The following is a 27,948-nucleotide window of genomic DNA, read 5'->3' as shown; positions in this document are numbered from 1 at the left end:
ACACCCTCTATATTTCTTTACTAATATCACCAGTTCATGCAACTGCCAATCGAAAATATCCCTAGCGAACGCTTACGTAACTCTTAAATGTTTCACACAAAATGTTGCACACTCCGAACGGTATATCTGTTAAAGGTAACTTCACGTGCTTCCGGTTTACTGAATCAACCGGGTAAAGACATGGTGGTTCAGGAACATTAGTAGGGCAAAGTGAATTCGATTTTAATATTATCATATAAAAAACGAATTAGTAATTACCTGTAAATATGGATTCACTTTCGACCGGTTCGTTAAGTAGTTCGGAAAGGGACGAGTTGATGGGACAAATTAAACAACAAATCGCCGTTGCTACTGCCCAAGAATTACTTGAGGTACGATTACACAAGTCCATCTATTTCTTACTTTTATGAGCGTAACATGAATGAACAACACAGATCTAATCTCGTATTTTCAGAAAATGACAGAGAAATGCTTCAAAAAGTGTATAAGCAAGCCTGGTACTTCGTTAGATACTTCTGAACAGGTAACCTCAACTATTTGTGCAACATAACCTTATAGATACCTCAATGGTTTTTAAAAAAAATTATTAGGTAACAAATTAACAGGTTTATGAATTTAAGATGCTGCTCTTTAATATTTAGAGTGCCTCAAAAGTCTATCCATTATTATATTTTCTTACTTAACTTGTATTTAAAGCGAAAATAATTAATTATACATTAGTTATAGAAGAAGCATCCTTGACAATAATTTTTAAGAAGGTTGTACATTAATTTTTATATAGTGCAATATTTATTTATTACACCTAACACTTTATCGACCGATAACCTATTTATTTTGTTGGGATAATGAATAATTTATTTTCTATTATTCTGGTAACATTTTAAGCCCCAACATTATACGAATCGTGGAGGATTGTGTAAACGAGTCTAATAGACAAAATAAATATTGAATAACACCAATGTACCCAAACTGAAAAATATTATAGAATTTAATTATTGTACAATCGCTATAAAGTGTCAACTAAGATTGTATCATAAATACCTGAAAAGAGTACGTACGTGATTAGGAATAAAATACAGTAGTATATCAATTGTTTTAAGAGTCATTGGAACACAAAACGTGATACATCAAAAGTATCGCAAACGTTACATTAATTATTTAAAATCTCTATTCATCAAACAATTTTACTAACCTTTAGGCCGATCACACACAGGCATAACTGATCAGTTTCTAACCACTCTGAACTAATTGCATGCGTCCGTGGATCTAGGTAAAACAAAGATAGTGGAGTAGGTAAAACAAAGACCACAAACGGTTTGCAACACTAATTTCAAATTGGTTGCACCCGTGTGCATATGGCCTTACAGTACAGTTTGTCCATAACTTAATTGTCTTAGTTTTGTATCTTCCAAACATAAGGCATAAACATAATTAAAATTACTTGTTTTATTTATACTTGAAGTCACATAAAAAAAAAGCGATGCTGGAATTAGAAATTGCTAGTTTAGCTATGTTACTAGTTTAGTTTATATATTATGAAAAAATACAATTATTGAAGTTAAAAATAATAAACAAGTATAGAATTAAAAAACTAAAGTGTCAAAATGTGTTTTGAATATTGTACTAAGAAAAGCGAAAGCTCATTTCATAGATCAAAGATCATTTCAGAGTTACGGAATAGACTTTTGGAGTATTCTCTGTATTAACCTGCTATAATACTTCAACGCTTCAAATATTCCTAGAATAATTAATATAAAAACATAATTTAAGTAATTCTGATTTACTTACAGAAATGTGTAGCAATGTGTATGGACCGATATATGGACGCATTTAATCTCGTATCAAAAGCTTATAGTGAAAGACTACAAAGAGAGCGTAACCGAATGTAAAAGTACAAATTTTTGAATAAATTGTTTCCTTGTTTTTTATCTTGTAATTTACTAAGCAACAAGAGTTGTGTATCTACTCTTTCCAAACATTATTACAAAGATATAGCAATTGTAATTACAGTGTATATATCTCGTGCAATTTTTATGAAATAATCTATCGCAAAGCTACGTCAGTTATAAATATTAAATAATTTTGTACATAAGGATATCAGTTTTAACTAGTTTCTACTATAAAATAGATTTTTACATGTGTAAAACTATTCATTTAATTGAACTATTCATGGATTATTTTCAAACCTTTATCATACTTTGACGAATTTTACTCATGATCATAATTTCCAATCGAACCTGGATATCATGAGTAAGACTCCCGACTATACTTTCAGGCCAAACGTGAATGCCATTAGTGACGTTCATAGTGTCAAGTTTCAACATAGGAGCTAATAGAAATAATGATTACAATCTAAACAACCTCAGTAGTGGCGAACCCAATGAAAGAATTCAGATACAATATTGGTTTGCTCCTTACCATTGCGCTACAAGAGTCAGTAAGAATTTCTACAGTCTATGTTACAAAGCAAGCATTCAGTATCGCTAAGTAATTTATCCTTTATTTAGTTTTTTTAATAAAATCTAATTAACTTTAACGTAACATTTAATAGAAAAAGTATATTCCATAATATGTATATAAAGAAAAAGAAATTAAAATGATTTACAAAGGTACATTTAAATTTCACAAAAGTAGTATCGTGTAAAGGAAATGAGTTTATAACTACTTCAGCCACAAAATTTTCAACGATTATGAGCTTACGTTTTTAGCTCTGTTTCAGTGGTTATGGTCTGAATTTTATTTGGTTAATTGATGCAGCAACGGGCTAATTTAAATATCTGAAGGCAAAAACACAACACTGTGAATTTATAGATAGTTAATATAATTATATAATAAATTAAGTATCTTATGTATAAACGAAATTAAAACATGTTATATTTTTGTTACAAATTTTGTAGTTAAATATATTAAGTTATTAGCTGAATTACCCTGATTTCATGCAGAATTATAATTTACAACAAATTGTTTGTGCATTAGTTTCTCTTGTCGATGCAAAAACTGGTTTCATTTCTGACTATTTACTTATTCTGTAATATTACCTCAGCTGTTAATATTGAAACTTCGTTACAAAAATTTGCAAATTGTAATGCAACTTTACCTTAAAATGTCAACTTTTTGGTAGATTTAAATACATATATTTATTTTAAACAGATTAAACTTTATATAGGGTGAGCTGTGTAAATTGTTGCAGTTTTCTTGTGAATTATTGGTATATTGTGAGGATTGCTATGCTGGCGGTCCTTTTTTTATGAAATTCTATATAAATTCTTGTTGAATTATTTTTCACTGACTTCGTTACAGACCAACATCTACTGAATTTTATTATTAATGTAAATAACATACAAACAATATTATTTAATACTCAATATAGTTTTTTTTTATATACGTGTATATATATATAGTTATATTTTCCTCTAGAATTTTTAAAAATACTTATGTAAGATGAACTCTTAACGTAAACTGGGTTCAAGGTAAGTAGAAGAAATTCACAATGTTTGCAAAAGAGAAAAATCTTTATAAAATAAATAACATATACATGAATATCGTTACATCGTACTTCAAAATCATAAATAAGTAACTTAAGTGTTTTGTAAATCCCACAATTCCATAGTATGTATTTGCATTGTTTATTATTCATACACACTAAAAGGCACAATATAGCTACCAATACTTCAACGTGGTTACAAAAGTAATTATCTAGAACTGTATGAAAAAATATTGTGAGTAGCTCGTTAATACTTCATCTGTTCAATTTGATATTATAAATTAGCAAACAACAATAATTGTAACTATTTCGTACCGGTGTTTGCAAAATGTATGATTAATTTGCATATAGTGCATTAAATACCATCATATATACAGATTGATACAGATATTTTTACAATATAACAAATCGATGTCATTAGTTATATATGATATTTTGCTATAAAAAAAAAACTGCTTCAAAGGTATAGATAATATATATATATGTGTGTGTGTAGATATATGTATGCATAAAAAAAGGAATTTATTAATGGTTTTTTATCTGCAAAAATATATCCCCAAGCTTTCTTATACTGCGTTCCACTCATATGTTTTCCACATAAGACGAAAGACTGCATATTTGTAATGTACCATACATGTACATTTTACAAAATTTTCAAAAACAAAAGTATATAACAAGTATGTAACTGTATATCAATCAACTTAGGATTAATTGAAACCACGTAAATATAAAAATGTTTGCGTACCCTGCAATAAAAAAATGTTTACAGAAACACTTTCTAGTTTTGTAGAGAATGTAAAATAAAAATCTTGATATACTGTGGTAGTTGTGAAACATTTCTTAAATTACTCTCTCTCTCTCTCTCTTATATGCTACAGTGAAAAATACTTATTGCGTAAATTTGTTTTACTAATGCTAACAATACAACAAAAGTGCAATAATCTTAATAACAATGGAATGTATCTATGTTTTACATTCTATAGAGCGTAGGAATGTTCAGTGTTGTCCTGAAATTGTTTTCATTTCTTTTTCTTTTTTATATATAAAATTATATAATATATTGATTTTAAAATGTAACCACGTTGATTGGTCAGGAACACACCTGCTTTAATATATATACATAGAGATAAAAGTTGATTCAAGCTAAGCGATTTCATCGTTACACATGTGTCCTCCGATACTACAGAAATAAGATTATCAAATTTTACATTTTCACCATTCGACTTGAAACAGACTACCTTTGTTATATTCATTAGTTGTGACCAGAAAAATGTTCTATGTATAATTTGGAATATTTTTAAGTGAAAATATATAACGCTGAATATAGTCTTTTACTGATATTTTTTTCCAAATTTTTAAGGGCACCAATAAGTTTGGTTATACACTCTAAAATGCATTCCAGAACTCTGGAATGTAAAATAATAAATGACTAATTGTATTGTCACAAATAAAGATAATAATAGGATGTCCTATTTCAAGTCATAGAATAGCCAGTTTACAATTTTTACTGATCGAAGTATAAATCCTAAACAGATAAAAAGATTTTAGAAACATTAAGTGAATATTAATTAAAAATATTATCCTTGAACAATTCTAAATAAATAAATCCTCTTGCACCATAAATAATACTACTATAGTAAAAGTAGTAAATATTTGTAACTGCTTAGTTACCTCGTGCAATATTTTAGCTTTATAAATATCATAATTAATGTTAATTTCGCGTAGACACGTTATTGAATTATGAAATCTCTTTGTTTGAATCAGTTTATAATATTTGCTATTGATGACAGTATTCATGTGCTACTGAAAATTTTTGTAAAGGAAGCAGGCTGTATATTTTTTTTTAGACAGATTTTGATTTGTCAAGCATCCTGTTGATCCACCATGAATTGTACTTAGTTATTCCATCTTATTCGGGGCATAGTATATTTATACCAATATGTTTATCAAGGTATTGGATTGCCCAAAAATTTTATTACTTAGTCTAAAGCATTTATTAGTCGTTAAGATATTACGGATGCAAGAAAAAACAGAAGCACCTAATTTTCCCATTAAATAACTTTCAACTTTTATAAATAACTTTAGTTTCACGCATTTAGCACCATTACCTTTGAAAAAAAATAATCTGATATATTTCTTTTTTAGGCAATCCATTTTTAGACGGATGATTTATCAATATTGCTATCGATACTATACCAGTAACTTTAGTTAAATGAGGTAATCGATGACATTTAGTCATGAAATCAGACACAGGAATCATTGCGATAAACAACATAAACTATTACAAATTTTTTTTTAGAGAGATATATAACTAAGTATCCAACAACCATTAATGTAACTGATTACTTTCCACTTCTTATGGTATTTTAACGTTGAGATAATTGGCTTTAAGAGTAATAATACTAGACATATTTACAGAACAACGTAGAAGGCAGTTTGTCTGAAAGTCCTTGCAATCAAAAGTCTTAGTATTACGATTTTAATTCAATCAACAATGTATCACAATTTTCAAAACAAAACCACGTTCGCATACTTTTATTACTTTTATATTTAATTCAATTAAATAGCTTTCTCTCGTTTCTAATGCAATTTTTTAATTATAATCATTCCTTACTAAGTTACAAAATTATATGTTTACAAAGCTTCGTACAAGCTTCTTCATGGAACTTTCAGATGATCTCTATTTTTAATTTACTTAGATACACAAAAAATATAATTTTACGTCTTATTACAATAATAGTGAAGAGTAATGGCAGTTCAGTTTATTTTCCAATATTTGGTTCCCGTTAATTAATTAACAATTTTATAACGTTCTTTTTGTAAGCAGTTGAAACATTCTAGCTTTCATATGACAACTAATGTATTACTAAATTCAAAATGTTCATTTGAAGGCTGCGAGTTAAATTCTGCTACGATAAAACTTTACGATTCATACAAAAATATGTTTCTGTCGAAGAATTTCTATAAAGTAGTGAACAACACTTATGGATATACGTTCAGACATTTTCCTTCTACGTTTTTTGCAAGAAAACTTATAAGTATTGAGCCATAAATGGCAGTGCCATGTCAGAAACCGAAATAATTCTGCAAGTTTTGTGAATCCGTAGCAATTCGCATAGATGTACTATAACCTAGCGTAGGATATCAAATGTCAATGTTATAAAAAAAATAACATCTCAAGATTCTTGCAGAAAGTAAATTCTGTAGTAACGTGATGTACGATTATAGTTCTTTCGCACAATTAGCTGTAATACCCGTTGCAAAATTTGATATATTTTTATCCATATTTATATCTTCAAGCTAAAAAAGAATTACACATGCAATATTCAAAATATATATATATATATATATATAAAAAAGGATGTCAGTTACTAGAGTACATTAAACGATAAGTTTTCTTATCCGTGCTAAATTTACTCACACATGTACTGCTTAATACGTCATCAATTTCTTCAATTTCTTCACTTATCTCGTCACTGTGAGCACTTTGAGATTTATCTTGCTTTTTTGTTTGATGTTTCACTGGACTATCTGATTTTTCAGGTTCTTTAGTGGGACTTTGTTCGTAAGCACTACCAGAGGCGGATGAAATAAAATCTTCTTCGTAGTTATCAATTCCATCAGTTCCTAAAAATATATTGTTGATATGTATATTGTAATAGTTATATACATAGAAGTTTAATACAATCAATAATTAACACGTTCATTGTCCAGGTCTTGTGAAAAATAAAGTGTCTGAAAGAAATTTCTCAAACGATGAAAATCATTATGATCGTTATGATTAGACTGAGGATCTTTGAACTTTGCGAACCTAAATAGGAATTTATTTTACTCTGCAAATATTATAATATGAACTTTACTTTCAATCTTTTTTATATTTCTGCATATTTTTATTTTGTAGGTTCTTGCGCATTCAAATTTCCTATAAATGCATAAAGATCCGCAGCCTAGTTATGATCTATATATGGCTTACGGAGAGTGAATGGGTTAATCATATTCCTAAGGATGTGTGACAACATACCAAGCCCGATATCCATCAATTCCTTCAGATCATTGATATTAGTCTTTTTACCATTTAATGGTGGGAGATCGCTGAGTATAGAATGAGATTTTTTATCTACAGATGGTAAATCTTGTAAAAATGATTCGGTATTATGTATAGCATTGATATCTTCTCTCTTTCCATCAACGATTATCTTTTCAAAGTATACAGTCTTTCCAAAACTGTTTCCAATGTTCACCGACTTTTTATTTTGTACGTTATTCGCTATGTGTAATTCGAAACTATTTATATTATTTTGCTTACTTATATCTTCATTTTGATTTGTTTGCACTTCAGTAACTATAGATTCGTCAAACTTAATTAAAGGCTCGGTTTTATTTAGTAAATTTATTTGGATGGGCATATTTGTTTCAGTCTCCTTTGTTGTATGATTCATCACCGTAGTTGTGCCATTTGGACTTGTAGAGAGCGTATCAAAATTCATATTATTGTTCCCTTTGCTATCAATTCCATCGTTCTTATCTGAGCATTCAGAAGTTGCACATTTCCTGAGAGAATTCTTTTGTTTTTCACTACTTGACTCGTCTTTCGAAACATCGTGCGACGTTTCTTTAATTTTCTTGTCTGTTATTGTCACGTTTATTGGAAGTTTTGGACTCTGCTGCGAAACTTTGTTATCCAATTTATCCGAGATATCATTATTATTCGATAATGACATTGTTTCGTGGTGTAATACTTTTGGAATGGAAATTTCGAACGTTGCATTAGCAATGTTTGTTGCAGTTTCGTCTGTTTTATTAAGCCTGCTGTCGTTAGTTTTGTTCTAGAATAAAAATTGAAATGTGAAATGGATTTAATATTTTAAATATAATAGGAGTTAAAATCAGTGATTTCTAAAATTGTTGAAAGGTGCAAAATGTGTGAAGATAAATGATAGATTTAAAATGACGGAAGCAAAATTCTTAAACTGTATTATTTAATGTAGTCATAGAATGAAATGTTTAATTTATTTCTTTATATTAAAAACTTTCTCTTGCGTCTCTTTTAAATTGCAAAATTCCCTTTCTATGGTTCGCATCTCTTTAGAAACCACTGTTTTAAATCTTTTTGTATATAAGTACCTTTTCTGTGTTATTAAAGGCACTGTTCATGCTATTTTTTAAAATTTCTCCAAGCAACGGTTCGTTAGATTCAATACCTAACTCTTCGCATAATTTATTTCTTCCTACGTAATTATATTCTTTTCCAAAGTATGTCTCTGGATCATACACAGATATCGTATAATCGAGACCGAAGTATTCTAGGAACTCCCTAACCAAGGAAAACAATAATTTTCCTTCTGAATTAGCCAGGTACTGCTTTACAGTTTTATTGAGGAGCGGTTCTGGATTCTGAAACATCAATCGCATTAGTTATCTCGAAGGTCTCAATGCCTGTAACACGTAAACAAAAAAACACATTCGTTAATCATTCTTAATGATTTAGATAGAACGAACTTGTATCGGGACATTTTTTGAAGTATCATTTGTCACCCGTTATCAGAAATTTACTGATTGGAGCATTTATTTGTACAAAAGCAATTATTCAACAAATGTCAATGCAGATTTTTTAATGATTGTAAAAAATTGTAAAAAATGTTGACGTACCATTACAGATTCTTGTTCTTCTAGCGCTAAAAACACGCTTGCCCTGAGTTCTGCCTGTAACATTGCAAAAAATTTCCGGTACACGTATCACGACATAAAAGAAAAAAGAAAATAGTTCAATGGAAGAAAGTTCTTTGACACAATCTACGTAACCTAAAAAAAAAGGCGTGATTTTTGCGATACAGTTTCAACGTACCCGCACTTTCGCGAGAACACCATTGTTCTCAAGGGTTTGCACCACCAAATCCCTTAATTCTGTGTCCTCCTCCATGGAAATGTTTCCGTCTATCATGATTATAAATAAAAATTACTCCCGCAAAACACTCAAGAAATGTAAATATTTACGCTTTCCATCGCGTGTCTTCTTTTCACAGATGTTTACCTAGAGATTATTTTTTTTTCTCCGTCTAGGGAGTTTGAATTTCGCTTCGAAAAAGTTTGCGCTTTTTATCGTGAAAATTATCTATTTGTTCTTCGTTTGTTTATATAATTGATACGAAAGCGGATGTAAAACTAAAATAGAACTTATTACACAATAGACGATGTCGGGGGACAAAACGTAAAGTAAGTCATCGAATTTAATACTTTACTCGAATATCTTACACAAATCTGTCAGTATTGCCAACATACTTTTAACTTTTAATCGTAAAAAATTAAATATAAGGGAATTGGATTTGGAATATTTGTCGTGTTTATTTAATTAATTGCGGAATATTCGGGGTAATATTTTGTGTAAGTACTCCGAACTTTCTCAACTCCGAAATATTTAAGAACCGGAAGTAACGCATTCGTGCGAAACGTAACGAACATTTCAAATATTTAAAATTCGCGTTACTTTGGTAAAACTGTAGATTGATTCTGTAAAACAATTAAACATCGTAGATATGTTTCAACGTGAATGTTTATTTATTTCAACATTTGATGAAATGTTGAAATAAATAAATTTCAACGCGTACGCAGGGTCGGCGTTAGGGGGGGGGGGGGGGGCCCAAAAATGTTGGAGGTCTTTGAAAGGGGTGGTTCAGGAGGTGATTTGAAACAACTTTTTCCTTAGCGAAAATGTTGTCTGAAGCTTCGTTAAGGAAATATTAATAAAAAACCCCGACCAATCAGAGCGCGAGTACGCCGGTGGAGCGACCAATCACAGCGCGAGAAGGCTACGCGCTAGGCGGCCGCGCTCATACTTGCATTCTGATTGGTTGTTACACCGGCGTACTCGCGCTCTGATTGGTCAATGTTTTTCCTTAATATCTCCTCAACGAAACCTCGGACACCATTTTCGCTAAGGAAAAAGTTGTTTCAAATCATCCCCCGAGCCACCCCTTTCAATGACCTCCAACATTTTTGGGATACCCTGTATATACCCCTGAAGGGACGCCACGATAATCTTGCCCGGGACGCCAATATTGCTAAAACCGGCCCTGCGCGTACGTTTATTTATTCCAACACTTGATCAAATGTTCAAATAAATAAATTTGCATGATTTCGCTAAAACTGCAGGCTGATTCTCCAAAAACAATTGAACATCACAGATACGTTTCAACATGTACCTTTATTTATTTCAACATTTGATCAAAATTGAAGTTTGCGTAACAGTAAAATTCATTCGCAAGATTATTCTGATGATGAGGTATAAAATTGCAAATTGTAACGTCCAATAATCTTTCTGCCAATTCTGCCATCACAGCACCTATAAATGAATGGATAGAATTACTTTTACGTAACAAGTTGATGGAAAAAATTGTATATACTATATATACATATATATATATAAATGTATATTGTATGTATACATGTATATATAATTGTATATATAAATATATATATTATTGTATATATACATGTATATATAATTGTATCTATAAATGTATATATAAATGTATATATTCCTGTATATATAATTGTATATATTAATGTATATATTATTGTATATATGCATGTATATATAAATATGATATTACCTGTACAGAGAACAATGTTCTTTTTCGCCAAGAATTTGATCGTAAGAGCAGTCTTCGTTAAACATTCATCAGATAGAAATGGTGGATCGGCTATGACCAAATCATAGAAACCTGACATATCTTTTGGAACATCCAAAGGAAATTTATAGTTGTATGGAATGAAATCCGGACTGAACACTTTGAATCGTTCGTCATACTCGAAAAGGACAACTATTAATAAAGAATTTATATTAGTAATAATTAGACTGCGGATCTTTATGCATTTATAGAAAATTTGAATGTGCAAGAAACTAAAAAATGCGTAAAACTACAAAATGCACACAGTATGCAAGAATATAAAAAAGATTGAGAGTAAAGTTCATATTATAATATTTGCAGAGTAAAATAAATTTCTATTTAGATTCAATTTTTATAGACACGTTCTGTAGACACACAAGATTTTACTTTGCGTAAAAATCTGCAGTCTAGTAATAATATTTTTAATATTGTAGTAAACTGAACTCTATAATTTGTGCGTACATTTTACAAGCATTTAATTTGGCTACACCTTTCCTTTAAATAATGCTTTATATTCAGTGCATAAGAACTTCAATTAATTTCAGTCAAATGAAGTTCATGTCAATAAAAACAATATTGAATTGATTAAATTTAGAGTGCAGACATTTGAATTCAGAAGGTTACCTTCCATAAAGTTTGGAAGCTATCAATATAAATCATAGCATTATGAATGAGATGCATTTATACCTTGCCGATCGCCACAATTGTTTTTCAGTTTCTTATAAAGTGTAGGACAAGAAATTAGAGCAATCTTTCCATGAGCCCCTGTAGAATTTATTGCACCTTTGATAAGAGTATCTGTTGTTTCTTCGTCGTACCAAAACTGACTTAATTGCTGTAACAAAAATTAATGTAACGCCATGTAACATACAAGTAGAGTACGTACATGTAGAAATAAACGCAGAATGAATACTGCGTTATTTAAGAAATATTTTATATAACGTGATTGTAACATAATTAGATACAAGGTAACATTAAATAGGTACAAGATTGTTTAGTATAAAAATTTATATCAATTACTTTGGATCCAACTAGTAGAAAAACATTACATTTATTTAATTAATTGATATCTTGAGTAGACAAAAAGAAAAGGAAACAGTGAGTTTAATCATTGTTATGGAATAAATGTACCAATCAATATAAAATATTGGAACACTGTTGGTACATTTATTTAGAAAAGCTAGCTTACCCAATTTTCGTCAAAAGAAACATCTGTAGCTTGGTTTTCTAAAATGGACTTCAATTGATTTTCTCTTTCCTCTTTCTCTTTAAGAAACTCATTTAAGGCGGCCAGTGTCGAAGGACATAATTCTAAATCGTTATCGTCACTTTCGCTCATTTCTTACCTAAAGAAAAAGATTACGATTTTAATAATATAACCAAATAAATCATTTATGGTATTACACGTGATTTTTACCAACTACTACTTTATGTACAGTTAATTGAGGCATTAACAAAGTATATAAATGTATATCGTATAAAGTATATAAATATAAATATTAATTTTAGAGAAATAGAATGATTAATTAAAAATAAATATGTACACAGAAATATGTAAAATATGTAAAATATGTAAACATAAAATAAAGTTAATATTTATTCAAGCGCAATTTATACACAAACAATAAAATGTATCATTGTTATAAAACGAATTAAATTTGAAAATAATTTATTTGCTATTCGAAAAGGGTATTTTAGTAAGTGTATTATTTAAATATTACTAATTTGTTAATAAGGAAATGCTATATACATAAATTACTATATACATATTTTGTGAAAATTGTGTAAATTTCCATTCTCAGTGATAAAATGTAAATAATATTATGAGGCAGTATAATATATTGTCTTATGTACTTAATGGTAATGGACAATAAAAGTGTAAAAAGAAAGAATTTATCTTCATGAGAAAAAACGCATCCTTTCTTTTTTCATTGCCACATAACCTAACATAACTGATAACCCATATGTTCATTGAACTGCATCAGTCAGAGTATCATGGTATCAGTCAGTATCAGTATCTATACAAATGTTAGAGGTCCTTGAAAGGGGTGATTCGGGGGTTGATTTGAAACAACTTTTTCCTTAGCGAAAATGTTGTCCGAGGCTTCGTTGAAGAGATATTAAACGAAAATCCCGATCAATCGGAGCGCGAGGCGGCCGAGCTCCCGACCAATCAGAGCGCGAGTATGCCAATGGAGCGCCCGCGGTAGCGTATGAGTGCGGCCGCCTATCGCGTAGCCTACTCGCGCTCTGATTGGTCGAGGTTTTTTGTTAATATCTCCTTAACAAAGTTTCATACAACATTTTCGTTAAGGAAAAAATTGCTTCAAATCACCTCCCGAACCACCTCATTCAAGGTGTTACAACATTTTTGGGACACCCTGCATACATTTATATACATTTTGAAAGTGGCCCGGGAACTCATTTCGGTTGGCCGCCCGTGATCTAGACTGTCAACATGGAGCCCTGTGACACAGGGCCCCTGACAGCCTGTCACAGCCCTAGTGATCCCTGGTTGACTGGTTCGCTTCAGTTCGCCGGGTTGCATTATCAAATTTGTCTCGTTGGAGAGCAAAACAGATTATGACGATGGAAGTAGAAGATATAAAATTATTTCAATCGATTGGATTGAGCGAACAAAAAGCTAAAGAAACCTTAAAAAATAAACAAGTTTCCAACAATTTGAAACTTGTCATATCAGAGGTTAGCAAATCATTTAACTATTTAAACCTACATATATTTTGAATAATATGTTCTCTTAGTTTCTGAGTTTACCATAAGTATTTCTTTTTATTTAATCCGAATTAAGTGCTAATTTTAAGATTAAGTATCACATCGCTTTGTCACATTTTATCGTTCCATATGTACTCATACTCGCAGGCTAACAAATATGGAATTATCACACCAGATGTTGGAATTTTATTATACCATCTCGCTTCAAAAATTAAGAATCAAATAGCAGATAAACTGCCATTCATTGCTAAATATATAGCTGAAAAGAAACTGGATACGACGCAAAGGATAGATGCCGGACTGAGCTTCTTACTTAATCACGTGAAAGAAACTATCGATTTATCGAATTTTGAAAAAGAATGCGGTGTAGGTATCGTTGTTTCACCAGAGGAAATTCAATGCGAGGTAGAAAAAGTTATAAATGCGCATAAAACAGAAATAGTGGAGAAAAGGTGGAGGTCTTTTGTTTAATTATTTTTTTGTAGCATTATCAGGAGTATTAAATCAATTTTATAAGATAAAGTACGTTGTTGCAGATATCATTATAATGTCGGCCCATTGATGCAACAAGTACGTAATAATTTGAAGTGGGCAGATGGAAAAGCAATAAAAAATGAATTTGATGCTCAAATAGTTGCGTTATTGGGACCTAAGGTTGGTTCGGATCTCGCTCCGCCACCTAAACCAACAAAACAACCGAAAGCAAAGAATACTGAAAAGGAAAAAGGTAAATTCAAATCAATTTTATTATTGAAATGTAATATGTAATTAACTCCGAAACAATTAAATATACTACAATTTATTTATCTTGTATATTGAACAATTATAGTGAATTAATTACATTGATACATTTCAAATCTTCTAAAAAATAATATTTTTCAATTTTCTATTATTTACCAGAACAGAAAAATGCAGTAGCAGCAAATGAGAAAGCAGGCGCTCAAACAATAAGCGAATTAATGAAGACTAAAGTTCATTTTCATAAACCAGGAGAGAATTATAAAACCGAAGGATACGTTGTAACACCAAACACACATAAATTATTACAAGAACATTTACGAATAACAAGTGGCAAAGTAAGGACTAGGTTTCCACCAGAACCTAATGGAATTTTGCATATTGGTCACGCAAAGGCAATTAATATCAATTTTGGGTATGCTTTCTATCGTAGCATATTTCTTAACCTTATTCGTTGTTTCAAAATAGTTTTATTACAGATACGCTGCAGCTCATAATGGTGTATGTTATTTACGTTACGATGATACGAATCCTGAGAAAGAGGAAGAGAAGTTTTTCATTGGTATACGTGACATGGTAGAATGGCTTGGTTATAAACCAGCAAAGATAACTCATTCTTCCGATAACTTTCAACAATTATACGAATGGGCCATTAAACTTATAGAGAAAGGTTTGGCGTATGTCTGCCATCAATCTAGCGAAGAAATGAAAGGTTTCAATCCACCTCCTAGTCCTTGGCGTGATAGGCCCGTTTCAGAGAGCTTACAATTATTCCAAGTAAGCACGCTTTCAATAAATAATCATCTTTTTTCATTAATGTATGTCGAAGAAATTTTCTTTGGTTTTATTTCAACTTAAAATTGACAGATCATAATGATCTTGACGTATGCAAATTGAAGAAGTAATTAATTTTTAAATACATTACTTTATAGTATTTTAATTATTATTTTGTAACGTTTCTCAAAGGATATGAAAGATGGATTACTAAATGAAGGTGAAGCTACGTTACGTATGAAAGTAACACTAGAAGAAGGAAAACAAGATCCTGTCGCATATAGAATAAAGTATTCTCCGCATCACAGAACAGGAGATCAATGGTGCATTTATCCTACTTATGATTTTACGCACTGTTTGTGCGACAGTATAGAAAATATAACACATTCTCTTTGCACCAAAGAATTTCAGTCGCGAAGATCGTCGTACTATTGGCTTTGTAACTCTTTAGATATTTATTGTCCTGTGCAATGGGAGTATGGCAGATTAAATGTGAGTTACACTGTCGTTTCGAAGAGAAAGATTGGCAAGCTAATCGAAGAGGGTTTTGTATCCGATTGGGATGATCCAAGGTATATTACAATCTTATATACACAAGGTATCTCATTTCAATTACCTAATCTAGTACCTATTTTTAAAAATATGTTAAATTAAATTAAAATCGTTTATAGTAATATCATATCATTATATAATGATACGATTAAATGAGATACTTTGTGTACGTGTAACAAATTAAACATACTGACGTTTGAAATAAATTGTAAAATGATGTCTGTTTCACATGCATTAAATTCTTTTAGATTATTTACTCTAACAGCTCTTCGCAGAAGAGGCTTTCCACCTGAAGCTATAAATAATTTCTGTGCGCAAATGGGTGTCACTGGTGCGCAAGCAATTGTTGATCCAGCTGTTTTAGAGGCATGTGTCAGAGATGTTTTAAATGGCACCGCAAGTCGACACATGGCTGTTCTAGATCCAATAAAAGTAACCATTAGCAATTTCACCGATGAAACTTCTGTAAAATTGACTGTTCCCAATTTTCCTAACGAACCGGAAAAGGGGCAACATGACATTACTTTTGATGAAATTATTTATATCGAAGCATCTGATTTCAAAGAGGTATATTTCTATTAATAATACATTATAGTAAATGTTATTTAATACTATCTGTTCCGGAATATTTTATTACATATTTTACAGAAAGCAGATAAAGACTTCAGACGTTTAACTCCTAATCAATCCGTTGGTTTGAAACATGCAGGAGTTGTCATAACAGTAAAAAAATTAGAGAAAGATAGTAGTGGTAATATTGTAAACATAATTGTTCAACAAGAACTTATTTGCGAAAAGAATAAACCTAAAGCTTTTATACATTGGGTATCGAATCCTGTGTTGGCATCTGTTAGGTTATATGAACGTCTGTAAGTATTAGATTGATTTGCTAAATTCATTGATATTGATATAACTTATTTTCATAGAAATCGTATTTCGATTATATTTAATGTATCTTTTAGATTTAAACATAAAAATCCTGAAGACTCGCATGAAGTGCCAAATGGGTATTTGAGCGATATCAATTCAAACAGTAAAAAAGAAATTGTTGGGTACATCGATGCAAGCTTGGCAAATTCTGTGAAACCTTTCGATAAGTTTCAGTTTGAACGTATTGGTTTCTTTTCTGTGGACCCAGATACTACGCCAGGAAAGGTAACTAGAATCAGTGAAATTTACGTAAGCATTTTTAATAACTTGTTTTCTTCATTGCAGCTTGTTTTTAATAGAACTGTGACATTAAAAGAGGATTCAGGGAAAGTGTGAATAATGCTGATTTATTGCAACTTTAATATACAATGTGTAGATAATTAAATTTAATACTGTTTTACATATTGTGTATAATATTTATAAATTTCAATTATATTTAATACAGATCCTATTTTTTATAATTCTACAATTTGCAGTAAATGTCAGACAATAATTAAATAATGATTGACTTTTAATTCATCATGCAAGATTCATATGTGGGGATCATGTATTTAATATTTATAAAAGCATCTTCGCCTCCATATATTTCCAGCATTTCAAGAGTTTCTTGTATCATGTCCGCAGCATTTTCTCCTCTCTGTTGCGAATAGTCAATTCCTTCTCCAAGATTGACTATAACGTTAAATTTAATTTTTAAAGAAAATTAAAGTAGTGCAATTGTTATATCTCATTATTGATGTTATGGAAGCATGGACTAAAGATGATATACAGGAAGAGGATGAATCACATGGTTCGTTCATTAATTTTTTGTTATTTATAGTGTTCAATACGTTCTTGTGGTTTAAGAAATAAAATCCTTTGCACTCAAGAGGTGACTCTCAGTCACTACTAGGTTTGACACAGTGAATCGATCAAGAATAATGTTTGTTTAGGTTTAATTTCTCTCGAAGTGTCAATAAAATGATTATTGATGAGGTAAAGGTGACCTGATTAAGCTTAGCATTTGTGGCAATAGAATGCTAAGAAAGCATCTCGAGTGCCAAGGATTAAAATTAAATTATTATCTTGTAGTTTCTAATTAATTATTCATACAAGAGTTTCGCTATACAAAGAATTTGAATATTCACTCTGTTTACTAACCTCTACAAACAATCAAATATTAATGTTTTTGACTCTTTAGAATAGATCTTCACAATTCATAAATGTTAATATTTAACATTATGTAAGAAAATAATGAATATCCTGTTATTTTAATTTCGAAGAAATGAGTGATTTAAAAAATATTACTTTATAGATTCATACCTTAAATCGCTTTAAAAATAATGGCAAATAATATGAATTAAAAACATGTATTAGTTTCTGTTGAAGAACAAAACTTACTGATTATTGTATTATTCAATTCTTCAAACTAATTTAATATAATATTAACTCTTTGGACTCTAGGCCTTTTTTTCTGGTATGTGTCAGCAACTTGAGATGCTTTTTTAGGATTCTATTATCATGAATGCTAAGATTATATTGACTTCGAAAGTGAGATCTCTAATTTGAGATTTGAAAATCAGGACTTTGCCTCAATGACAATCATTTTATTGACACTTCGAATTCCAAAGAAATTGAACCTAAAGATCATCTAGTGGTGATGGAGAGTCACTTTTCGAGTGCAAAGGGTTAATATAAAGAAACCTCTTACCATTTTTATCTTTTAATAAATTAAGAACTGGTAAAATTTGTCTAAAATATGGCACTAAAGCTTCCCCGACACAATCACCAGAACGTACAAGTTTCTGAAGAGCTTTCATTGTAGCGCAAATAATTTCTGGCATTTTTGTATTCAAAGCTTCTAGAATAAATAATATTTCTTGTAGAATAACATACATTTGCATTTAGGAAATTATTAAATAAAATCAGGAAAAAAGAGAATTTACTCTTGATAGGAATTATTAATTGCGGTACAACAGGTAAAATTTTTGGACCACCGTGTTCCAACATATCAGATATCCCTTGTTCCACCAAAAATTTATAAGGTTGTTCAGTTTCAGTCAATCCATCAAAAAACAATGGTAAATAATGATGGAAATCTAGGTCCTCGATGTTAACTTTCCAGCTGAGTTTCGTCCCATAAATATCATTTTCCAACGAAATTGGAAATACGCCTTCTTCATAGAATTTCCGAAAAGTCGATGGTTTTGGTAGTTGAGGTTTGTACAATTCATATCGACGAGGTTTTGCAACAACAGTATTCTCCTAAATAAATTATTAATAAAACATTGGAGACCAATTTCATACTATCACAATTTTACCTGCAAAGCTTGAATCGTAAAAGCTGGAACAACTCTCGGTTTTCTTTTTTTGTACTGCGGTATAGTTTTTCGAATTTCGGTCCAAAATTCTGTTTCGTTTACCATTCTGAAGCTCTATAATTAATATCGAATGACAAAAAAATTTAAGTAATTTGTTTGTGCAAAATATGTCACAATATTATCTTAAAATAAAGTGTATCAAAATTTCGCGTTAAAAGCGCGTTACTTCACTCAACATTATTGAAATGAGTTATACAAATACAATCTGTGACAAATATGGATCAAACGCGTATTGTTTCCTAGCAACTACAGATGGTTTATTTAATAAACTTAATAACACACTTTATACTTTTACATTTTTGATTCAAAAAGATAAATATTTTTCAAGAACAAAAACTATGAAGTATAAAAATTCTTAATTTCATTAAATTACATCTTTTTTTCTTTTATGTACATTCAATATTTTATTACAAAGTAATTAACACTTAATTTACATTTATGCTGCGATTTTTGTGATCTTCTTATGAAATTGTGGGTCATCGAATATCAAATTCCTTTTTTGTGGCTCATCCTTGTCAGCTGTATTTCAATAATAAGGAAAATAAATTAACAAATTTTATTAGTATCTAAACTAAACATTTTAAGAATGTATTCAAGTTGAAAAAATAAATTTGAAAAGGATATTTGTGAAGTAGCTTGAAGATCCCTGTTCCTACTGGGACTGGAATACCCATAATAATCGATTCAGATACACCGCAGATAACATCTTTTTGACCATAATAAGCTGCGTCAAATAGATGGTCAGCTGTTTTCTCGAACTATTAAATAAATTTATTAATACTTGTTTGGTAATAATATTATAGAAAATACGTGAGATGTCTCACCGAAGCTAAATTCAAAACAGATTCCTTCATCTTCGCCAAACCTTGTCTCGTGATACCTAATACTTCTCCTCTGCTTGTCATTAAATCAGCTACTAGCATCGGATGTCTTCTATCGATGCTCATTCCATGATTTTCCATTACCAATTTAATTTCTGTCATTATAGTTGCTCTTGCAGCCTCGATTCCCAAAGTTTTGTACACCTAAAACATTGACAATTTGACACAATTAACATTTGACAAGTAAAATACTTGTTTCTTTATAATTTTATATATAAAAATCAATAATTTACCTCTATCGTGTTGTTTGAAGTTGTTTTGCGACCCAGGACCCCATGAGTTGCCATAACTTCACGCATATTGTCTCCTTCTACGAATAATTTGTACTTCGTTTTACCATTTGAATCGTCATTATGAATGACTGCTCTAGAAACTGATTGTAAACCCTGCAAATATTCCAAGTATGTCTTTATGTGAATTATGAAGCACTTAAATAGTTTTTATTTACTGCGTAGACAGTTTGCGTAGATAGTTCTCACCTTTACGACAATATTTGGGACAGTTTCCTTCAATTGTGTGAGTGCGTAATTCAAACTGTATTTACTTTTACTGGGACTCACAGTAATGATAGAATCACCTCTAACATTTACTAATTTTGGGTTGAGTCTTAACTTTGATGTACAAATTCTGTAAAAATTATATTTTTCTTTTCGTAGTTGAAGTTCGCTGACTGTTTAGTTAGAATATAACTTTATGTTATTATACATATTCATGTACTCACGAATATCGTATAGATTCAACGTCTACTTCCAACTTTAACAATTTTATTCTATCGACATCTAACTTTATTAACAGGAAACAACTGTCCGGTAGATACACTTCTTCAACGTATTCTGTCACTTCTCCCAATGTTGTCTTTTCGATTCTACCTTTTACTCTTCTGGCATATTCTGCATCTGTATCGTTTTCCTAATATCAACATAAAAAATAAATAATAGCAAGTGAAGCTTGCGTGTACAATAAATGAAGGAATACCTATTAATCATTACTTATCGAGCCATAATATTGACTGTCATTTGGTTTTCCACAAATATTCATAAATTGTAACGAATGAATTATTAATAATTCTTATATTTAGGCCAAATTATTTTTCCTTTGAATAGATTAAAGGTTCAAAATAAATTCTGAACACAAATTCTATTCTTAGGTTATTTACATATCATACTTCTCATGATCCAAATTTAAGAATCAAAGTATAAAGATATATAAGTTTAATTAAGATTGATTAATTTGTTTTTCCATAAAAACGGAATAGAAAAACTGATACACTTCATTTTATTACATACATAGTCAGTGTGAAAAGTATTCGTACAAGAACCGATTCAAAATAAAACTTCATATATTTATTTTATTAATAAATTTCAGGGGAAGAAATAATTAACCAACATTCCTACATATTTTTAGAGTAGAATTTGTGTAAATAAAAGTTTATTAAATGTTAACCTCGTATGTATTTCTTTTCTTATTAATTTTATTTTAAATCGGTTACTGTACGAATACTTTTCGCACTGACTTTATATATAAATTATATATTTTAATTATTTAATTATTTAATTATATATTAAATAAAAAGAACTTACAAGGGCTGCTGTAATAATAGGTGTGCTGATCCTGGGATTCGCGTTGATAATTTCTTTAATACGAGGCACACCTTGAGTAATATTCATAGACGCAACACCAGCAAAATGGAAAGTTTTTAAAGTCATTTGTGTACCCGGTTCTCCAATGCTTTGTGCAGCGAGTGCTCCTACAGCAGTGCCTGGTTCTATTTTAGCACGCATGTATTTTTCTTTACACGTATGAATAAATTCCACTAATTGAGAAACTGTAAGTCTCTCGAGTTGCAAAATTACAGGTACATTCGAAGGAGCATTATTTCTAAACCGTGCTATTCTACGAGCCACACTTGTGAGGAATGTCCTGCAAGAGATACAGAAACACTATTAGTTAATTTATTATTTTTAATTTACTATGGACTGTGTCATAAACGTTTGTATAATTTTCATTGATACTTGTTTTCGCTGAATTTTATTTTCATCTTTTTCATAGAGAAAGATATAAATTAAAAGTTGAAACGTTTACTATAGAAATAAATTCTGCTTAATTAAACCATACTATGCTATGATATTCGTTTTAAATGTGATACTTATTCAAAATAGATGAAAAATATTGAATGAGGTTCTTTGCGTAAATGTTTTACTTACGACAACTCTTGCTTAAATTCTTCGCTGAGACACTCATAATCCTCAGAAGTCAACAATTCGTTTGTAGCTTTAATCACACTAGGAGCATCTAATGGCTTCTCATCTTTGCATGGTGACTTAGCTCTTACGTGATCTAATATTCTCTTACAATCCACCGGGCAATCTTTTCCTAACGAAGTAACCATTTTGTTCGATCACAAATAATCCTTGTTAATTACATTAAATTTTACCAAACTCTAATAACTCTAACTCATGGATTTCTTACCTTCCATGTACGTAGGATCCAAAGCGTCTCCACCATACAGTACTTGTACAATGTCTCCCACTGAATTGCGAACTGTCATATCGTAATGAAGGCACAAGTCTTCCAAGCTTTTCACTAACCTCCGTTGCATGTATCCTGTCTCTGCAGTTTTAACTGCTGTGTCTACAAGACCTTCTCTTCCTCCCATCGTATGAAAGAAGAACTCTGTTGGCGTTAGACCAGAATAGAATGAGTTTTCAACAAAACCCTTAGCCGCAGGGATTTTTGAATGTCTTTCAAAGTGCGGTAGAGCTCTATCTTCAAATCCATTTGGGACTCTGTGACCGCTGATAGCTTGTTGTCCCACACACGCTAATCAAAATAACAATAATAAATAATAAAACTGTTTATTTTCTTTCTTTTTTTGAATATCAGTGTTATACGCACCAATCATTTGTGAAATGTTAATAAAACTGCCTTTGCTGCCAGAGAGAGCCATAACTAATGGACTGTTGCTCGGATGGAGTTCTTTCAAACATGCTTTACCAGCATGATCACGAATTACTGAAAGCTCCTTTAGTATCATTGCCTCTAACGTCTCTTCTTCTGTGCATCCAGGCTGGCATATGAGACGACCTTCTTCCATTTGTCGAATATATTCGGTACATTTAGAATACCTAAATTCCAGTGTATTATGATTATATATATATATATAATGATAGTAATGATATTATTAATAAATAATTTTATTTGCACTTTTATTTGCAAATGTGCACTCACCCAGCGTTCAGCAGATCATGCTTAGCTTTAAGAAGACCTTGTCCAGGTGTAACATCACCAATACCGATAGAAAAGCCTCTGTTCATGAGGAAATAACTCGCCATTCTTGCTAATCGCCACATAGCTGTCGTTGCTATGTCTTCACCCCAGTCCCGCAGTAAAATATAAAATATATTCTGCTTCGAACCTGAACCCAATGTAGACTTATCCATGGATCCTGCTATTAGCTCTGAATTTCTGATAATAACATCTGTAATTTACCAACCTTGTTATTTAACTATTATTCTAAATAATAAATAAAGAAATTAATATGAAATAATCATTGAGGTTAAGAACGAAGAAACTTTTAGTTGATCAATTTTTGTTCTGTTTTTCTTGCGATCAATAAGTTGTTAATTTTCTAACTGAACTAGTTAATAAGTAAACAATAATGTAAGAGTCTAAACAGAAAATAAGACACATTGATTCCTTATTATTGGAGTATACGTACAAGAATCATTAATACACAGTTCCTCGTTGCTAGTGTAAGCTCTTCCTTTGGTCTTCAAATTAGCTTTAACTTTAGATGCATGATTGGGCTTTAAAATTAAACTAAAGATTTGTTTTCCTGTCCATAACATGATTGGTTTTAAAATAGCAGGTTTAGGAAGATTTACAGACATTGCAATGTCAGATCCTGCCAGAAGACAACCTGCTAATTGATTTGCTTGAGCTTTGTTCAAAAACATATCCTTTTGAGTTAAAAGATATCCACCGGTGATGAAATCCTGTGTCGCTGCTATTAATAATTCACCATTGCGAGGTGTGACTAAATTTGATTTATTCTAAAAGAAAATAAACAAAAATGTTAACGAAGATATTAACATTCTTTAGCAAATATAAATCCATAAAATAATTAGTACGTTACCCCCATTAAAACTAAAGCTTCCGCTCTAGCTTCCTCTGTTTGTGGCAAATGCAGATTCATTTCATCTCCATCAAAGTCAGCATTGTAAGGAGTACAAACACATTCGTTGAACCTAAATGTTCGGTGTTGTAATACTTTTGCTTTATGTGCCATGATACTTAGTTTATGTAGCGATGGTTGCCGATTAAATAATACTACATCGTCATCTCTAAGATGCCTTTCGACGATATCACCGTACTGTTGAATTTTAATAAAGATAATTACTCTTGTTTCATAAGTATCGAGTTCAAAAATACTTTTATAAACACACAATATTACTTGTAAATCTTGGGCAATCTTGTGTCGATTACCGTATCTTAAATATTTCTTGAATTGAGTCTTTCCTTGCTGTATAAAATTTGCACCTGGATGTATATCTGGCCCATTCCTTACTAGCTTTCGCATCAATTCTATATTTGACGGGTTAACCTTCTCAGGGTACGTTAAAATTTTTGCAACGTAGATGGGCACACCAACCTAATTAAAAATGTATTCTTCATGTTTAACGTCTTTGAATAGTTAAACTGTTAAACAATTTAATAAACACTTTAAATGTAAACTAAAGCTTACCTGTTCGATTCTAAGGTTAGGATCTGGCGAAATGACAGTACGACTAGAGAAATCCACACGTTTACCAGATAAGTTACCACGAAAGCGACCTTGCTTTCCTTTTAATCTTTGTACCAAACCCCTGCCAGATTTTTTTGGCTGAACCATTATAATATTTTATTAGTTATATTTTATTAACAGAAAAGTAGATAATTTTAACACGTTCAAAACTCACTTGCATATTAAGAGGTATTCCAGACATTTCGCTGTTAATGTAAAGAGCACAATGTAATTGTAAAAACTCCCAATCTTCGCTATACATTTGTACTTTCGCTCCGCTTTGTCTATGCTTTTGGATAACATCGTTGATAAAAACTATTTCTGATAATTTCATGGTTAAGTGGTCTTCGGTTGTACCTGCTTTCATATCTGATACAACGCTAGGCCTGATACAAATCGGGGGCACTGGGATTCTTGTTAGCACTAAATCCTTTGGTAACGCACATTCTGGATTCATCATTAGTAGCGGAATGTCGTTTTCTGGTATCTTTTCTAAAATGCTTTGTACCTTAAATTGAAATGTCATTTGTATCGGTATTAATATATGTAAAATATTTAAAGTGTAATAATATAATATTATTACCTCTAATGGATTCAATACGTTAATTAATCCACTTTGAAGTACTCCTTCCAATGCCTTGTTATCTTCGAGTACATTATTATATTCCGCTAGCTTCTCTTGAACAGTAGTATCTGTTTTCTTCTTTGCCTTATACTTTTCATGAACTATTTTAAGCAAACCAGCCTTCTTAACTGTTCCATTAAGATCTTTGCAATTTGGACAAACCGTTGTCTTCTTAGTTTTATCTAAAATTTGTTTTCGTAAAGCTTTACGTGATAAATATCCCAGGTTTGGATTTAACGCTCTGGCTAAGTAACGTTTCTTGTCAACTTCGGATAGCATGACATGAGAACAACTCTACAAATTAAAATATCAAAATTTATTGTTTATGTAAATATGTAATTTATAATTACAATTAAATAGTGTAAATATAAACGAAATGAATGATAAATTACTTTACAAATGGACTGAAGAATACCAATAATGGCTCTGAAATAACCGACATGAAAAACTGGTAGTTCCAAATCGATGTAACCAAAGTGTCCTATACATTCATTCAAAGATTTGCCGCATGATACACAATTTGTTGTGTTGTTACATGTTCCCTGAAAATTTGTGTTATCAAATTGAAATAGTTCGATGGCAATATTAATACAGAGATGATGGATATAAATATGTTACTAATTTGATATATGGTGAACAGAGATAATAATAAATAGAGACTGTGGATCTTTATGCAAAATAAAATCTTTGCAAAAGAACCTACACAAACCAGACCTAAATAAAAATTTATTTTTATTCTGCAAATGTTATAACATGAACTTTACTTTCAATCTTTTTTATATTCTTGTATATTGTTTGCATTTTGTAGGTACTTACACATTCAAATTTCCAATAAATGTATAAAGATCGACAGTCTAATTATAAATTAGAATACTAATTAGCAATATTTATTTTCCTTGTAAGATAGTTTTCTCCTAGTGGTAATATCAGATTTAGTTAACATATTGGGTATTTGAAAAAGTTTGTAACGTTTCTCAATAATTTGTATGATTTTATCACATCGTTCTGTGATTGGGCGACCACAGCAGGATGTATGTTTGACATGAAAATTTTGATAGAGTAGTTTGTCAGTAAAAACCCCAAATTTTTTCACAAGCCTGCGTAGCATTCTCGCCTTGATCAAGCAACAAAACGCCATGAACTTTTTCGAATACTACCCATTACTATTTTATATTTTATATTTTAAGTACGTTATCATCGAAACGTTAATGTATAATAGATGAAAAGAGTAAAGAACTCTATTCGCATAAATACCATTCTTCTGTCGAGTACTCCATAGGGAACCGGAGTATGTTCGACATCCTGATTATACAAGTTTTTGGCAACAACATGCATATGGGCCTGCCGTTCCATGTTATGTCGACTGTCTACCCCGAACGATACATGGGAACTAATCGAACAAAAATCGTAGTTCAAATTAGAAATAAAATAGATACAAAAGTTACAAATATTACTTAAATAAATTAGATCATCTTAGTTGTTCTATACATAATTTGAATTTATAATTTGTATAAATACAAAGAATACTTCAACAGAAAATTTGGTTATATTACAAATCTCCTTGCTACATGTAAATTAAAATTAAAAGTTTGAAAATTCATTAAAATAATAGACGTACATTTTACGTGCTACGTCGGTTTCTCTAAACTGTTCTTTCACCATCGTGGAGGTTATACTTGATTCCCAGGTTAACGATATATTTGGTACAGTTTTATCTCTTAATAACGTAGTATATAAAATAAGCAAACTTTAAGATAACGCGCTACATGTATAAATGGTTTTCATGTATAAATTATTTAAACAGTCGAAAGAATTCGGAGAATTCTTCAAACACGTGTTATTCTCTGTTTGTGGTGCCATTGGTGCCATCTCAAATTTGACAGATTCGTATTGATGCCAGATTTGGCTACCGCGCATGCGCGAAAAAGCGCGCAGTGCTGTAGCTATAGGAAATAATATACAGGGTGTCCCAAAAATGTTGGAGGTCATTGAAAGGGGTGGCTCGGGGGATGATTTGAAACAACTTTTTCCTTAGCGAAAATGGTGTCCGAGATTTCGTTGAGGAGATATTAAGGAAAAACATTGACCAATCAGAGCGCGAGTACGCCGGTGGAACAACCAATCAGAATGCAAGTATGAGCGCGGCCGCCTAGCGCGTAGCCTACGCTCCACCGGCATACTCGCGCTCTGATTGGTTGACGTTTTTCCTTAAAATTCAGTATCTAATACGACCATAAAACTTCTTAGCATGTAATAATATTAATTGTGTGGATAAATTATAACATAGGGATAACGGTTTAAATAATTTTACAGACGAAACACAATTTTTATAATTATAAAAACGGTTTTCCTGATTTTAACGCCCAACGAGTTTCCTACAGCTACGGCACTGCGCGCTGAGCTTTTGCGACGCGCATGCGC

At 31.0% G+C, this 27,948-nt stretch overlaps 6 protein-coding genes across 12 annotated transcripts; 2 read left to right on the top strand and 4 right to left on the bottom strand.

The window, feature by feature from the left end:
- Positions 1–126: 126 nt before the first annotated feature.
- Positions 127–2,923, top strand: LOC128896829 (mitochondrial import inner membrane translocase subunit Tim13-B). Of its 2 annotated transcripts, XM_054160349.1 has the most exons (4): positions 127–371; positions 455–523; positions 1,791–1,891; positions 2,276–2,923. In XM_054160349.1, exons 1-3 carry the CDS (start codon positions 267–269, stop codon positions 1,887–1,889), a joined length of 273 nt encoding a protein of 90 aa, XP_054016324.1. In that variant the 5' UTR covers positions 127–266; the 3' UTR covers positions 1,890–1,891; positions 2,276–2,923. The 2 variants fall into 2 exon arrangements, with proteins under 2 accessions (XP_054016324.1, XP_054016323.1); XM_054160348.1 differs by lacking the exon at positions 2,276–2,923 and having other exon boundaries at positions 128–371; positions 1,791–1,936.
- Positions 2,924–3,491: 568 nt separating this feature from the next.
- LOC128896805 (putative uncharacterized protein DDB_G0282133) lies at positions 3,492–9,636 on the bottom strand. Its single transcript, XM_054160294.1, has 6 exons — positions 9,330–9,636; positions 9,134–9,187; positions 8,609–8,878; positions 7,506–8,310; positions 6,906–7,111; positions 3,492–6,784 (listed from the first exon to the last, which is right to left on the bottom strand). Exons 1-6 carry the CDS (start codon positions 9,423–9,425, stop codon positions 6,707–6,709), a joined length of 1,509 nt encoding a protein of 502 aa, XP_054016269.1. The 5' UTR covers positions 9,426–9,636; the 3' UTR covers positions 3,492–6,706.
- A 204-nt stretch (positions 9,637–9,840) lies between these two features.
- On the bottom strand, positions 9,841–13,280 carry LOC128896817 (EEF1A lysine methyltransferase 1). Of its 4 annotated transcripts, none has more exons than XM_054160325.1 (6): positions 12,918–13,280; positions 12,341–12,497; positions 11,839–11,986; positions 11,095–11,304; positions 10,684–10,823; positions 9,841–9,991 (listed from the first exon to the last, which is right to left on the bottom strand). In XM_054160325.1, the coding sequence occupies exons 2-5, from the start codon at positions 12,488–12,490 to the stop codon at positions 10,690–10,692; spliced, it is 642 nt and encodes a 213-aa protein (XP_054016300.1). In that variant the 5' UTR covers positions 12,491–12,497; positions 12,918–13,280; the 3' UTR covers positions 9,841–9,991; positions 10,684–10,689. The 4 variants fall into 4 exon arrangements, with proteins under 4 accessions (XP_054016300.1, XP_054016301.1, XP_054016304.1 ...); XM_054160326.1 differs by having other exon boundaries at positions 13,006–13,280; XM_054160329.1 differs by having other exon boundaries at positions 13,176–13,191.
- A 364-nt stretch (positions 13,281–13,644) lies between these two features.
- LOC128896799 (probable glutamine--tRNA ligase) lies at positions 13,645–17,280 on the top strand. Of its 2 annotated transcripts, XM_054160279.1 has the most exons (10): positions 13,645–13,854; positions 14,032–14,336; positions 14,421–14,611; positions 14,785–15,037; positions 15,102–15,399; positions 15,589–15,968; positions 16,197–16,515; positions 16,597–16,817; positions 16,911–17,103; positions 17,164–17,280. In XM_054160279.1, exons 1-10 carry the CDS (start codon positions 13,735–13,737, stop codon positions 17,212–17,214), a joined length of 2,331 nt encoding a protein of 776 aa, XP_054016254.1. In that variant the 5' UTR covers positions 13,645–13,734; the 3' UTR covers positions 17,215–17,280. The 2 variants fall into 2 exon arrangements, with proteins under 2 accessions (XP_054016254.1, XP_054016255.1); XM_054160280.1 differs by lacking the exon at positions 14,032–14,336 and having other exon boundaries at positions 13,833–13,854.
- Positions 17,281–17,389: 109 nt separating this feature from the next.
- Positions 17,390–19,759, bottom strand: LOC128896816 (parkin coregulated gene protein homolog). Of its 2 annotated transcripts, XM_054160324.1 has the most exons (6): positions 19,673–19,759; positions 19,179–19,292; positions 18,804–19,122; positions 18,530–18,718; positions 18,029–18,052; positions 17,390–17,550 (listed from the first exon to the last, which is right to left on the bottom strand). In XM_054160324.1, exons 2-6 carry the CDS (start codon positions 19,281–19,283, stop codon positions 17,390–17,392), a joined length of 798 nt encoding a protein of 265 aa, XP_054016299.1. In that variant the 5' UTR covers positions 19,284–19,292; positions 19,673–19,759. The 2 variants fall into 2 exon arrangements, 1 of the variants encoding a protein (XP_054016299.1); XR_008462114.1 differs by lacking the exon at positions 18,029–18,052 and having other exon boundaries at positions 17,435–17,550; positions 18,259–18,718.
- Positions 19,518–27,302, bottom strand: LOC128896794 (DNA-directed RNA polymerase III subunit RPC1). The gene is made up of 20 exons (XM_054160264.1): positions 27,146–27,302; positions 26,782–26,917; positions 25,920–26,069; positions 25,486–25,821; positions 25,078–25,410; positions 24,864–25,001; positions 24,573–24,770; positions 24,255–24,491; positions 23,838–24,171; positions 23,348–23,597; positions 23,015–23,244; positions 22,589–22,939; positions 22,324–22,492; positions 21,700–22,039; positions 20,841–21,028; positions 20,599–20,746; positions 20,353–20,505; positions 20,063–20,263; positions 19,863–19,996; positions 19,518–19,759 (listed from the first exon to the last, which is right to left on the bottom strand). The coding sequence occupies exons 1-20, from the start codon at positions 27,187–27,189 to the stop codon at positions 19,675–19,677; spliced, it is 4,155 nt and encodes a 1,384-aa protein (XP_054016239.1). The 5' UTR covers positions 27,190–27,302; the 3' UTR covers positions 19,518–19,674.
- Positions 27,303–27,948: the final 646 nt, after the last annotated feature.

Source organism: Hylaeus anthracinus, unplaced genomic scaffold (genome assembly GCF_026225885.1).
Source record: "Hylaeus anthracinus isolate JK02 unplaced genomic scaffold, UHH_iyHylAnth1.0_haploid 11978, whole genome shotgun sequence".
NCBI classification, from domain to species: Eukaryota; Metazoa; Arthropoda; class Insecta; order Hymenoptera; family Colletidae; genus Hylaeus; species Hylaeus anthracinus.
This window is presented reverse-complemented; position numbering and strand designations above follow the sequence as displayed.

Coding starts and splice junctions, on each gene's coding strand:
- LOC128896829 (XM_054160349.1), top strand. CDS start 267: ATGGATTCACTTTCGACCGGTTCGTTAAGTAGTTCGGAAAGGGACGAG. Junction 372..454: donor CTGCCCAAGAATTACTTGAG/GTACGATTACAC, acceptor TCGTATTTTCAG/AAAATGACAGAGAAATGCTT. Junction 524..1,790: donor CGTTAGATACTTCTGAACAG/GTAACCTCAACT, acceptor ATTTACTTACAG/AAATGTGTAGCAATGTGTAT.
- LOC128896805 (XM_054160294.1), bottom strand. CDS start 9,425: ATGATAGACGGAAACATTTCCATGGAGGAGGACACAGAATTAAGGGAT. Junction 8,311..8,608: donor CCTTTAATAACACAGAAAAG/GTACTTATATAC, acceptor TTTTTATTCTAG/AACAAAACTAACGACAGCAG. Junction 7,112..7,505: donor ATTGATGGATATCGGGCTTG/GTATGTTGTCAC, acceptor ATATATTTTTAG/GAACTGATGGAATTGATAAC.
- LOC128896817 (XM_054160325.1), bottom strand. CDS start 12,490: ATGAGCGAAAGTGACGATAACGATTTAGAATTATGTCCTTCGACACTG. Junction 11,987..12,340: donor TTTCTTTTGACGAAAATTGG/GTAAGCTAGCTT, acceptor TTTTTGTTACAG/CAATTAAGTCAGTTTTGGTA. Junction 10,824..11,094: donor GAACATTGTTCTCTGTACAG/GTAATATCATAT, acceptor ATTCATTTATAG/GTGCTGTGATGGCAGAATTG.
- LOC128896799 (XM_054160279.1), top strand. CDS start 13,735: ATGACGATGGAAGTAGAAGATATAAAATTATTTCAATCGATTGGATTG. Junction 15,400..15,588: donor AGAGCTTACAATTATTCCAA/GTAAGCACGCTT, acceptor CGTTTCTCAAAG/GATATGAAAGATGGATTACT. Junction 15,969..16,196: donor TCCGATTGGGATGATCCAAG/GTATATTACAAT, acceptor AAATTCTTTTAG/ATTATTTACTCTAACAGCTC.
- LOC128896816 (XM_054160324.1), bottom strand. CDS start 19,283: ATGGTAAACGAAACAGAATTTTGGACCGAAATTCGAAAAACTATACCG. Junction 18,719..18,803: donor ATTAATAATTCCTATCAAGA/GTAAATTCTCTT, acceptor TATTTATTCTAG/AAGCTTTGAATACAAAAATG. Junction 17,551..18,028: donor AAAAACATTAATATTTGATT/GTTTGTAGAGGT, acceptor TTAACGTTATAG/TCAATCTTGGAGAAGGAATT.
- LOC128896794 (XM_054160264.1), bottom strand. CDS start 27,189: ATGGTGAAAGAACAGTTTAGAGAAACCGACGTAGCACGTAAAAT. Junction 24,492..24,572: donor AGATTGCCCAAGATTTACAA/GTAATATTGTGT, acceptor AAAATTCAACAG/TACGGTGATATCGTCGAAAG. Junction 22,040..22,323: donor GAATTTAAGCAAGAGTTGTC/GTAAGTAAAACA, acceptor TATCTCTTGCAG/GACATTCCTCACAAGTGTGG.